Source organism: Podarcis pityusensis, assembly GCF_964106645.2.
Source record: "Podarcis pityusensis genome assembly, chromosome: 8".
NCBI classification, from domain to species: domain Eukaryota; kingdom Metazoa; phylum Chordata; class Lepidosauria; order Squamata; family Lacertidae; genus Podarcis; species Podarcis pityusensis.
The window spans coordinates 17204837-17218171 of record NC_138033.1 but is presented as its reverse complement, the minus strand read 5'-3'; the positions used below and the strand labels follow the sequence as shown (position 1 = coordinate 17218171).

General features: G+C 46.3%; 1 protein-coding gene across 10 annotated transcripts in view; it reads right to left on the bottom strand.

The window, feature by feature from the left end:
* Positions 1-2397: 2397 nt before the first annotated feature.
* MAG (myelin associated glycoprotein) overlaps positions 2398-13335 on the bottom strand; it is a 77794-nt gene continuing 66856 nt past the window's right edge. For 9 of the 10 annotated variants that reach the window (XM_081018818.1, XM_081018822.1, XM_081018826.1 and 6 more), the window contains 2 exons: positions 11287-11386; positions 2398-6507 (listed from right to left, as the gene is read on the bottom strand). In XM_081018818.1, coding sequence (XP_080874944.1) covers positions 6367-6507; positions 11287-11386 — 241 coding nt within the window. In that variant the 3' untranslated portion in view covers positions 2398-6366. Of the gene's footprint in view, positions 6508-9455; positions 9492-11286; positions 11387-13335 lie in introns of all 10 variants that reach the window. The other variant, XM_081018820.1, reaches the window with a different exon arrangement.

Here is a 13335-nt window from a genome sequence, read left to right as displayed (position 1 = left end):
TGTGAGCGGGCTGAGCGTCTGCCCGAAAGGCCGTGTCTGATTGTCTTGTTATTCCTATTTGTACAGTACATTTTTTGCATCTTTATTCTTAGCCCTTTTTATGACTTATGCATGCGCTTTGAAATGTGTGTGCATGTTTGTGTGTGTATATATATTATATATTATGTTTTACAATTTAGAATACTCATTTAAACATCCTTAAAACATCAACGACTCCCCTTCTTCTTTTTCTATGGTTTATTTTGCATATCATAAATCCCTGCATATTTTACATAAATTAAATCATTCAGTATTCCATTATTACATCCATCAAAACTTATTTACACCATTGAATTTATCTTAATGCTGCCAGTGCTTTCAAGTGTACACGATTTCCCACTATATATTCAGTAAACATTTTCCAATCTTCTTTAAATGTATGTTCTTGTTCTCTTATTCTATATGTTAGGTCCGCAAGCTGCGCATATTCAATCAGTTTATGTATATGTAATATAAACCCACAACACACTTCCCTTAAGAAGCAGGTATGAATCTCCGGGGCACTCCTTGACCTGATGGTATCTCTGGAGGCTCAGGTAGTCTTGGTGGTCAGGAGTGCCAGTTTCCAGTTATGGTTAGTTCAGCAGCTGTGGCTGTTTGTGGTCCAATATAGTATGGACTTTGTCACCCATAAAATTATATATAGGTTATTGCAATCTGCATTGCATGGGGCTGCTTAGATGGAGAAAAGACAGGTGTGAAGAAAAACTAGCCTTCTGTACAAATTTATAATATATACCATACCTCTTGCCTCTGGCCCTGCCCATCAATGGCATGCGGCCCCTGGAAGGTCATTTAGATGGGAATGCAGTCCTCGGGCTGAAAAAGCTTCCTCATCTTTCTTCTTTCCCCCATCCCAACCTAACTTTTTCCCATAAGTTAAAATCCAGACAAAACTCTTGAGTTTTTTGGGGGAATCTCTCTCTCCCCGCTGCCCCAATAAAAGTGCTACTTTTTGCCAATTCAGCGAAAACCCACCCAGACACCATTTTCCTTTGTCTTTTTCTGCTGTCTGATGCTAGAGAGGGAGCCATGTTGCAGTGCTCCGTGTGTATTTATATGTAAATAAAGTAGATTAGCCAAAATGCTGAGTTGCTGAGGTCTATCATGCACATGCTGCACAAACTCTACGGATCCCTAAGGGTGCCGGTGTCGGTTGGCATCGGTCGCTATCATGTTTGGGCTGAAGAAAGCTTATGAAGCTCCCAAACGATCAACCAGGAGGGAGAAAACATGACAGGCATGTGTCTCTGCCTGGGGCCTACTCGAGTGTAGGGTGAACTCCTGACAGGACCATCTTGTCCAATCCCCTGCAAACACAAGTATCACAGCTGAAGAATCCCTGACCATCCAACCTCTTGCTTAACAACCTCCCAGGATTTTGTTGTCTCTGTCTGCAGAAGATTCCCTTCATCTGGTTTACCCGAAAGTGGCCAGGATTGAACCTGGGAGTTTCTGCAGGGGAAGAAGCATGTGCTCTGTCAACGAGCTGTGGTGGGTCTCGCTTCAGGTTGACCTCCATCAAACCAGTGTGGGTGGCAGTTCAAAGCTGCATTCATTATCCTGAGGCTAGAATTAGTGTTAACCTAACGTGGGTGGTGCTGTGGGTTCAACCACAGAGCCTAGGACTTGCTGATCAGAAGGTTGGCGGTTCGAATCCCTGCAACGGGGTGAGCTTCCGTTACTCGGTCCCTGCTCCTGCCAACCTAGCAGTTCGAAAGCACAAAGTGCAAGTAGATAAATAGGTAGCACTCTGGTGGGAAGGTAAACAGTGTTTCCGTGAGCTGCTCTGGTTCGCCAGAAGTGGCTTAGTCATGCTGGCCACATGACCTGGAAGCTGTACGCCGGCTCCCTTGGCCAATAAAGCGAGATGAGCGCCGCAACCCCAGAGTCGGCCACGACTGGACCTAATGGTCAGGGGTCCCTTTACCTTTAACTGTGCAAAGGCAAAGTGTACATTCGTTGCCTTGCTTTTGCCTCTAGCTCTGGCCACCACTTGCATGTGGCTCCCAAGGGATTGACCCAGAGAGAATATGGGGGGAAAGGTTCCCCAACACATCACTGCGTTGTCATTTTTGGCAGAAACATACTGCTCTGTGTGTCTTTGCCATAAATATGGCGGCTCCGACTTTAATTTCAGTGATCAGCAGAGGAAACTTCTGCAAGAGCGGTGTTTCTTTTCTTTTTCTTTTCCCCCAAAAAACAAGATCTTGTGCTGAGGAAGAAGGCAGTGCCTCTTTCAAATGGACACTAGGGCTCTGTGCCATGTTTCACCTGATTTCACTCCTAATGCCCCCTTGCTGCTGAGAAATGATTGTGATTTCCGAAGATGCCACCTAAAGGAGCCAAGACACAAGATGGCTTTGTAAAATACTGTTTTATTTCTTTCAGGGTACAAAGTCAGATGGGTTAAAAGTCATTAAACACTTGCTGTATTGTGGGACCAAAGTTGTACAAAAGCCCAGCATTTTTTTCTTAAGATTAATATTGCCAACCTGATAGGTGGGGTTGACCTTTCCTCGTTTGCTTGGCTGGACTGCCCGTAGAGATCGTGATAGAGATTTACATCTGCCCGACACTCATTCGAAACACAAGAGTACTTCTCACTCAGTCTCACACGCACACACACACACACAAACACACACATATGGAGGAATGTACTTAATGAAGTTAGAGAGCAAACAGTGGCCTTTAAAATTAAACCTAACTATCTAACCCCTATTTACAACCACGCTAAAATTGCTCGTATGGGAAACTGACAAAGTGGACTGGTATATAACTAAAGGGTGACTTGAAATATATATATATTTGAGTTGGTTCCTCAGCAAAGGGACACACACACACACACCGTTCCCCTCAAAGTGTGCCTGCCTGCTGCTTATGATCACATAAGGGTGTGCTTTGCAAGCAGAAGGTTCCAGGTTCAAATCCTGGCATCTCCAGGCAAGGCTCAGAATATCCCTCATTTGAAATCCTGGACAGCTTTGTTAGAGGGCCACATGGTCACTGTGTCACTCAGTATAAGGAATATTTTCATGTTGTAGGCTGCAGTCCTACAAACAGACTTACTAGACCCTAGTAACAAGGGAGTAACTCCTGTTTAGGTCAGCGGAAATTACTTCTGACACAATGAGTATATGCTCATCTTTAGAACATGTTATTAAATTCCAGTTTCATATCCTCCCCACCCTCCCCTTCCTAATAAAAAGTATCCCCCCCAAAAAAGTATCTTTGCAATAAATAGAACATACCATAATCGTTCCTGGAAGGTTAGAGATTAATGCTGTTAGGGGGAGTGGGAAGTTGTAGGAAGCATTAGCTGAGTTACAAAGCTAGGAGGAAAACAAGTTTCTTTCATCTGAGTGTATCTCTGGTTTACACCGACTTTGCTTTAAATACCATCACTAATAAACAACCTGTATCGGATGGTGCTTATTATACCAGAAATCAGGAACCACAGCTCCCCCCCCCCCCTAATTTGCCCGTGGTGGAAAGTCATTTCATTGGAACAGGCAGTGAGGGAGTCCACCTTAGCTGTGTTTCATGAATTCCCAGCTTTTTTGTGATTTGATAGTAATCTGATCAGCAAAATACAATACGTTTTTGTACAGTACAAACATGCTGGAAAGAGGAGACTGGGGGCAGAGCCTTGATCTTAAAGCTAAACATTTCTGCATAGGATGGGACCTGGAGCGATAAGAGGTGCAGCGGAATCTTTTCTTGGAATACGGGAGATGGAAATCACTTGAAAAACTTCAGGAGCAGGGCCACTGAAGAGCGTGGCAACCCTACTTGCTGTAGCTGCTGTATGCACAAGAAGAGGTCCCCATTCATACAGCTACAGATATGCATGTGATGTTAGCAACTGGTTAGCTATCGGACAATTCAAAACCAAGGCCCTTGGTTCTTGACGACACTTAGGGTTCAGGTTAGGCCATTCATCAAGGTAGCAGGTTCAGTGGAAACGAGAATTTCAGGTGATTTCAATGGGTTAACACAAGGTGTGGAAGCTGTCTCTCCTCTCCAGATGTTGGCAGACTCCAGCTCCCATCAGCCACAGCCAACGTGGCCAAGGGTAAGGGATAATGGGATCTGTAGTTCGGAAATTTCCTCTGGGCCGCATCTTCCCCATCCCTGGGCTAAGACATGCCTAACTCTGCAAGGGATATGGGCTGCAGAAGCAGATTTAGCCCCAGTTGCCAAACCCAAGCTTTCAAAAATAACTTATTAGCACCTCACCTATTACAGAACTAGTTCACAAATTGTGAGTTGCATTTTAAAAAGAAATAATATTTGCTGAGTTATTTTTATTCATCTTCCGGCTTATGAGAGGCTCTATTTCTCCCAAAGCCACATTTGAGAAACAGTTTCATTAGGACAAACCAAAATATTACAAACTTATGAGCAAGCTTTCAAGGCCTCCCAAATTCTTCATAATCTGATGAAGAGCTCTGAACAGCTCTCAAGCTTGCTCATGACGAACCTGCAGCATTTTGGTTATTCTTAATAACAGTATTATTACCATACTGGGTTTTTTGGGGGCGGGGTTTCTTTCTTTTAACTGACTCACACAGCTAACTACAATGTCTGCTTCTCCTGTTAACCAAAAGAAAATCTGCTAAATAACAGGGTTTTCAACATGAAGTCACATAAACATCAGGAGGTCGCAATATACAGCTAGCGTTGTTGATTGGGTTGAAGAGTCCAAGATGCTTCTCTCATGTCTTCCAATGCAATCAAAGGCAGCCGGCTCGTTGTTGGTGCTAACATGCTCAAGATCGGGACACCGTTTTATAGAGAGAAGGTTTTTGCCCAGTACATCCGCCTTCTGAGCAGGCTGCAGTTCAGAGACTGAGCTTCAGTGCCACAAAGACAAATGGCAGCAGAACTGGGCAGATGTTGTTGCACTGTATTCAGCCATACATACTTATCAGTGAAACGTAATGTGTTTTCACAAGGGACGCGAGTGATGCTTGGAATGCACCTTAGTGCAGCACAGAAAAGCAGAATTGACATTCTCGTCAACTGACCTTCTGCTTTACAGATGAGAGATATGCAAAAAGGACATTAAGCATCACTGGGGAAAACATTTTGCACGTGCATTAGCCAAGTATGTCAATGGCAGTCAAACACAGACCCCTGCCTCTCTTTCTGATCCTGGATTTTAAAAACCAAGGCTGCAAGGGTGGGAAGGAACCGCTGACCAGCACATGTTTATATAAGGGCCCCTCCATAAGTCATTTTGGTTGTGTACTCATGAGGATTTGTGCTCAGGATGGTACACACAACCTTGCTTTCAATGCTGTTTGCACCTGCGAAAGTTTGGGGGCAGACACACACTGCTATGTTTCCAAGCGGTGCATGCCCTGTAACTTCCAGTTGAAATGCTGCAACTTTTTATACCGCAACCGTCCTGAGCTTTGTTCATGACGTCGTTCTGCTTTTGTTGGGCTGTAGTGCAAGAGTGTCCTGCTCCAGGTGTCAATAACGCGGTGGAATTTGGGAAACATTGCAGAACAATAAAGCGGAATGGCGTGTGGACGGCCACTAATGCACTATTATTGCATCAAGGATATGTTGCAGAATCACACCCACAAAAAACAAACCAAAAAACCCAAGGGAAAACATCAGTCAGGAGGGGTCCTAAGTGAGACGCAGCCTCTAAGCACTTCTGTGTTCTTTTTAATTAAGAGCTCAGTGCTTTCTAAAAGAGGGATCTGGAATGTGAAATGGACATTTTGGAGCTATGAGTCAGACCCACAGCAGGTGTTCATCAGCACTGGTTGTGCCAGACCAAGACCCAAGTGCTCCCCTGGAGGGGATCTGGTCCACTTGCTGTGGATACAGAAAGGTGACCCCCCCGTTCTTGGATCTGTGCATACCTAAGATCGCTCGGCTATTTCAGATTTGTTAATCTAAGAACTGACCCAGAATTATTTCCCAGTTCTGGATTAGAACCACCAGCCCGCCGCAAACCATCCATGCACGTTGCAAAAGTGGAACAAAGTCATCCCCGCACCCCACAATTTCGTAACCACCCTGATTGGGTGGCAAAAAAGAAGAAAGAATTAAAAACAAACAAACTAGTGGACAGACTAATCTGCATTAGATTAATCTGCACTCTGGAGAGGGGAAGGAAGGGGACCCAGGGAGATACAGATGAGCATTTAAAGAGCGAGCATCAAGACATCAAAACCAATTGGTAGGGTCTTCTCAAGACTAGGAAGCCCAAGCCGAGAGGCGTGGCCAGGCGTTTCATTAGACTACAATAGTTCCAATGGGTGGCGGTCCATGGGAGCTGCCTGCCGCGGTGGCTGGGGAAAGGGCTCACTTGACTCGGATCTCAGCGTACTCAGCCAGCTCCTCCGTCAGGGTGTAGCTGTCCTTCGTGGATAGTTTGGTGAAGTCTATGTTGGCGTAGTCAATGCCCAGGTCCTTGTTCAAGAGCCGTTTGTCGCAGCGCCCATACTGCAGGAGCGGGAGAGAGAAGACCAGGTTGAAGGCTCCCCCCAGATCACACCTCGGATTTGCGGAACTCACTGCTGCGGGGGCTTAAATCCTGAAGACTCGCTATTTGGAAGACAACACAAACACATTCGTTCTCTTACGGCAGGGTTGGGGAAACCTGTGGCCATGGGTATGCAAACTAAGGCCCGGGGGCCGGATCCAGCCCAATCGCCCAATGTGTCCTTTTATTTGAAATGCATCTCTGGGTTATTTGTGGGGGGCTGCCTGGTGTTTTACATGCGTAGAATGTGTGCTTTTATTTAAAATGCATCTCTGGGTTATTTGTGGGGCATATTTTTTTTAAAAAATATATAGTCCGGCCCCCCACAAGTTCCGAGGGACAGTGGACCGGCCCCCTGCTTGAAAAACTTTGCTGACCCCTGCCTGTGGCTCTCCAAATATTGCTGGACTCTGACTCCCATAATACCCAGGCAGTGGGAACCAATGGTCAGGAGATGATGGGAGGTGTAATGCAGCAACATCCCGAGGGTCCACTGGTCCCCCAGGTAAATAGACCAATGGCTTGGTTCAGTATATGTTGTTGGTTTCAGCCAACCCATTTACCCAAGCAGTATTTTAAGCTACAAGGGTCGACGGATGTGCTGCAGATCAAGCCTATCTGGAATCCCTACCATGTGACGTGGAAACCAAAGCGCTGCAGTTACTCGGTGGTGCCCAAATGCACTCTGCACCTGTTCAGAGGCACTTTGTTCCTGTTTCTTATGAACTTCTTATGTTTCAGGATTGGGCCCTTCCGTTGAAAACAGATATCCCATATTGTCTTCACCACAAGTTTACATGTCACAGAAGCAAGCAAGGGCAGGGAAAGGCCTAACAGCGCCTGGGAGGGACAGACACACAGACCCTGGGGGAAGCCATTGCAGAGGCACACTCAAGGAAACACACAGCTTTGACACAAACGATCCGGTGCGTTTCCACAAGCGACATTAAAAGCGGCTCAAGGACTTTCCATGATGCATGCACACACGTGGAAGCTGTTCGCGCAGGACAGGCCAAGGCAGAGGGCCGTTTTCAAATCAGAAAGACACTTTTTGAGCGAAACGAGACATGGAATCACTGACTTTTTAAAGAGGCAGGCATGGGACGTGCCAATCCAGATCAGGACTGCAACAGGGCCAAGGGTTAAATCTCAGTTTGCATTTCTTAGTACAGAAAGTATTGATCTGATGTGTAGATATCTTTCCTATTCTAATTAATTCAAGAGGGTTCTGGGAGCTTCTCTGTGTGAAAGAAGCAAGCAGAAGGTTCATGATACAGTCATACCTCATGTTACGTCCGCTTCAGGTTGCGTGTTTTCGTCTTGCATCCCACGGCAACCCAGAAGTACCGGAATGGGTTACTTCCAGGTTTCACCACTCGCACATGGGCAGAAGCACTAAATCACGCTTTGCGCATGTGCAGAAGCGCCAAATTGCGCCACGCCTGCACAGACGCAGCACTTCAAGTTGCAGGCTTTTCACATTACGGATGGGCCTCCGGAACGGATCAAGTCCATAACACGAGGGACCACTGTATTTGGGTTTTTCCTTCAGAGAAGCTGAGTGCAGCTGGCTTAAACTGGTTCTGTTATCTGTTTCTGTCAAGGTCACGCTGACTATAAAAGTAAGGCCAGAGGGATCCTGGGTTTCCCTTTCCCTTTCTATCTCTTTTCCTTCCGGTGTGGTGCTCTGTACATAGTATGCTTAGTTTTAAGGTAGACTTATTATAAGTTATTGTAAGTTTAAGTTAAGTCTGCTGCAACTGGATTTCTTATGGACAGTGCCAATCCTGAATGTTTTGGATTTGTGACCATTATGCTCATTTGCCTTCAGCAGCAGTAAAGCTCTGCTGGATGAAATACAGTAGCCTCTGGTCTATTTTTGGGGAATCCTGCAACGTGTTTAAGTTTTACTCTGCTAACTATACGTTGGAATTCTGCCCTGGATCAATACTGAGTAGAATTTCAATGACATAAAGACCCCCTTCCAGCAAAGATCTGACCTAGATTAAGCCACAACATGCACATATCCTTCCACATTTCTCCGATGAAAATAGGGATGTCCTATTCAATAATAATAATAATAATAATAATAATTCTCCACCCATCTGACTGGGTTGCCCCAGCCACTCTGGGCGGCTTCCAACATATATAAAAACATAATAAAACATTAAACATTTAAAAAAACTTCCCTATATAGGGCAGCCTTCAAATGTCTTCTAAAGGTTGTATAGTTACTTATCTCCTTGGCTCAGGGGTCACATGACTCCATACCCCCCAACATTTCTCCAATGAAAATAGGGACCTTGTGAGGAAAGCGGGACATTCCAGGATCAATCAGAAACCGAGACGGCTTCTGCAAATCCAGGACTGTCCCTGGAAAATAGGGACGCTTGGAGGGTCTGTGTTTCCTTTTTAAAAGCCATCCACACAAACTGGCCTTCCCCTTAGTCAATGGAGGTATATTAGGAGGCTGGTTCAATTGGGCAAATGGGGGCACTGCCTCACCAACCTCACCCTGCCTTCAGGCAGCCCTCCTGTGTCATTGGCTCTCTGGCGCCACCTACTGTTGGCCTCCCTGCCTCCTACCACAGGGCACCAGTCACTAGCGGTAGATACTGATGCCAATTGATGCACATAGGAAATGCAAGACATAAAAGCGATGTAAGCGTCATGCACCTGAAAGCACCCTCTGTTAGAACAGACACCAGAATTGACTGACATCAACCCTGCCTTGTCTGATCTGATCAGAAGCTGCAGCTGCCTGGGGGCGGCAGCATTGACCAGAACCACTTCCATCCACCCCACCCCCATTCAGTCCAAACCGGGACAATTCTCTTTTCTAAGGCCCGGGTGCCATATACACAAAAAGGACGGTGTTATGCACATGGATGGAGAGGTCCATACTTACCTGCCCAGGTCAGTGGCTCTCCAGGGAGCAGATCTCCTTATTAGAAAAGGAACAGCAGTCACTAGTGACCTGACTGAGGAAGGCTAACCCTAGAATCAGCCCTGCCATGAAGCAAGGTGAGATAGCTGGGTTTGGGGCCCCATCTTGGGAGATAGGCAGATCTGAGCCGTGGGGCACAGTTTGGGGACGTTCACACCCTCCGTTTGAAGCACTGTGATACCACCTTAAACATCCATGGCTTCCCCCTCCCAAAGGATTCTGGGAGCTGTAGTTTGTTAAGGATTCTGGGAGCTGTAGTTTGTTAAGGGTGCTGAGAGTCATCAAGAGACCCTCTATTCCCCTTCCTAGAACTACAGCTTCCAGAGCGGCCTAACAAGCAATCTTTCTTCCCAGGGATAGTCAGTAGAGCACAAGGTTCAAAATCTTAGGGCCACACTGGAAAAAGAGTTGTGCATTGCAAGGGGTTGGACTGGATGACCCTTGTGGTCCCTTCCAACGCTACAGTTCTCTGTCTGGGCAGGCTCCCACCTGTCTGCTTTGATTAAAAATTGATTGCCTCCATTTTTACAAGCTGAGTTGCTTCGTGTTGACTCACAGTCCCTCCCCAGGTTCCTACTTTCCCCCATTTTATTGAAAAATGGCAAGATTCTGTTGTAGGAAATAACCTGCACCCGCTCTCACATGAACAACTCAAAACGTGTTACGAGTAAAAAAGAGGATGTTTGCTCATTTTTGCTTCTGCATGCAGCTATGGTTCCTCACCGCCAATCTTTTCTGGCAATCCGAACGAGGCTTTTTCCTAAACTATTCTTTTTCTCTCTCTCCTCCAAATACCCATTGCCAGATCACAAGGGAGGGAGAAAGAAACATTCACATTTTCCTTCCTTCGCTTAATGTCTCTCTGTATGGTTGGTTCTCGCAGTGGCTAACCAGATGTTCAAGGGATGCTGTCTCATTGACTGAAGGGACGGCTCAGTCAGTAGAGCACGGGGCTCTTAATCTCAGGGTTGTGGGCTTGAGCCCCGCTTTGGGCAAAATACCGTATTTTTCGCCCCAAAAGACGCACCAGACCATAAGGCGCACCTAGGTTTGGGAGGAGGAAAACAAGAAAAAATTATTCTGAATCCCAGAAGCCAGAACAGCAAGAGGGATCTGGCTTCTGGGATACTGTGTGGCTGTTCTGGCTTCTGGGATAACCGCGCCAAGCCTCTTCAGGGCAGCGGGATGAAGGCTCCCCCTGCCCGAAGAGGCTGCTCACGGCTAAGGCAGAAGCCAGGACTGCGCGTCACCGAAGGGGCGCTGCGCAGTTCTCCCTCTCTGAGAGGAAGAACTGCTCAGCGCCCCTTCAGCGAAGCTGGAGAAGGAACAGAAGGAGTCCCTTCGGTTCCTCCTCCAGCTTCCAGGACAGGCGCGTCGCTGAAGGGGCACTGCGCAGTTCTCTCTCTCTGCGCAGCGCCTCTCCTTCACAGGAGAGGCGCTGCGCAAAGAGGGAGAAGGCGCAGCGCCCCTTCAGCAAAGCTGGAGAAGGAACAGAAGGAGACCCCTCTGCGCAGCGCCATTCGCTCCATGAGATGCACTCACATTTCCCCTTACTTTTTAGGAGGAAAAAAGTGTGTCTAATGGAGCGAAAAATACGGTATTCCTGCATTGCAGGGGGTTGGTCTAGATGACCCTCGTGGCCCCTTCCAGCTCTACAATTCTACGAAAAAGGAAAGCCCACAAGCCGGGCGAGATCACAGCAGCACTTTCCCCACCTGAGATGCCCAGCAGAGGCATACTTCTTCCAAAAGGGGACATGGGACACCCCCATCGCCCTCCCTCTTATCAGTACCTCTGATTTCTCCAGATGGCCAGGAGTCCTGTAGTCTCCGCTGTAGGCGACAGGAGGGTTTTCTGTTTGCATGAAACTCGAACTTTCATTCATACTTTTCCTGGGAATAAGAATAAAATAAGGAAGTGAGAAAGACTTATAACGTTAAACTCTGTCCATGTTTCCAACCAACACCTCCATTTTGGGGCAACTCAGTCAGATGGACAACATATAAATAATAAATTATTATTATTATTTTGGCACCAGGCTATATAATGTAAATCCGTCCGAATCCCAAGTGGCTTCTTTCATTAGCATGATGAGTTTCAGATTTGCAATCACAGCTGATGAGTGATTAGTAAACAATTCATTAATTAACCAATGGATTATCTGACAGCTTTGATAAGTGCACTTCCATATTCAAGGCCTGATAGCTATTTTGGCAATCATCTCCAGCCAGGATAAACGATCCAATCTTTCTACTATTTGCAAATCCTCAATTATCTTCTGTTTGTCAGTATTTCTTTAATAATCTTGTCCTCAGTGGGCAATGGGCAGGAAATTTAAGTTTTGGGTTTTATTTTGTTTTCAAAATTGTATTATTCGCTGATTGCAGTGGGACTGAAATAATTTTGAATCCAATTACTTGCATTTAATTGGATTGTGGACTGAGTTCTAAAATTCCACTAAGGGTATAATAAGAGTGCTAATTTGTTTCTTAGATTATATTGTTTGTTGGGAAGCCACAGAGACTCTCAGCATCTTCTTGGCTGCACTGCAAATGAAACTGGGGACATCCAGTTTAGGAACACAGGAAGCTCCCATATACTGATTCAGACCATTGGCTTATCTAGCCCAGAATCAGCTGTCTCAACTGGGAGCAGATTTCCAGGGTTTCAGAGTCTGGAGTCTCTCCCAGCCCTAGTTGGTGATGAAGGGATACGGGCGGCACTGTGGTCTAAACCACTGAGCCTCTTGGGCTTGCTGATCGGAAGGTCAATCCCCATGATGGGGTGAGCTCCCATTGCTCTGTCCCAGCTCCTGCCAACCTAGCAGTTCAAAAGCACGCCAGTGCAAGTAGATAAATAGGTACCACTGTGGCAAGAAGGTAAACAGCATTTCCATGCACTCTGGTTTTCTGTTGCGCCAGAAGTGGTTTAGTCATGCTTTCCAGTCCACATGACCTGGAAAGCTGTCTGCAGACAAACAACAGCTCCCTCGGCCTGAAAGCGAGATGAGTGCCGCAACCCCATAGATGCCTTTGACTGGACTTAACCGTCCAGGGGTCCTTTAGCTTTACCATTTACCTGCAGGGAGTAGAACCTGAGACTTTCTGCATGCAAAGGATGTGCTCTATCACTGAGCCATGGTTTAGGGAAAGTTTACCTAGGTTTATCCCTCACTTTGGGGCTCAGTTCAGATAACACACCAGGCTATGGTTAAGGAAGCTTAATGACGGTTTAGCATGATGTCTGACTTGGCAAGCCCTAGTTGTGTTAGCATACCAGAGTTTGAACATAACAGCAGACATTAGTGAAATGAATCCTTGCTTGGAGCACAACTTGAATTGGAAGGTGTTAAGGCTTAGGAAGTTTATTTTTTATTAAGGAAAGAACATATTTGATAGGTAGGAGTTCTCTAGTCCTAGATAACTAACTAGGCGGAGAAACAGAGAATTTATTTTTGCCACTTTGTTCTCAGAAGAGACATTCAAGGGAACCTCGACCAATGAAGGTCCAGAGAAAAATTGTGAAAGAATTGGAAAGAGGGAGTGCTTGTTAGGCCACACTGGGAACTGTAGTTCTAGGAGGTGATGAGAGGGTCTACTGACAACTCTCAGAACCCTGAGAGGACGCAATTTAACACACATCCCTTTGACTTCAGTAGGCAGGTCAGCAGACAGATAAAAGAGACGGAGACAGTTTAGGAACCTGGAGGTTTCACACTCTATCTGCCTTTACCCCAGGCAGACCCTTCTGAGCAAGCTGAGTTGCGCCTCAACTTCCAACAGCCATGGGGGTGGCCTCTGCGAGAACAGGGTTCTGGACTAACTGGGCCATTGGCCTGATC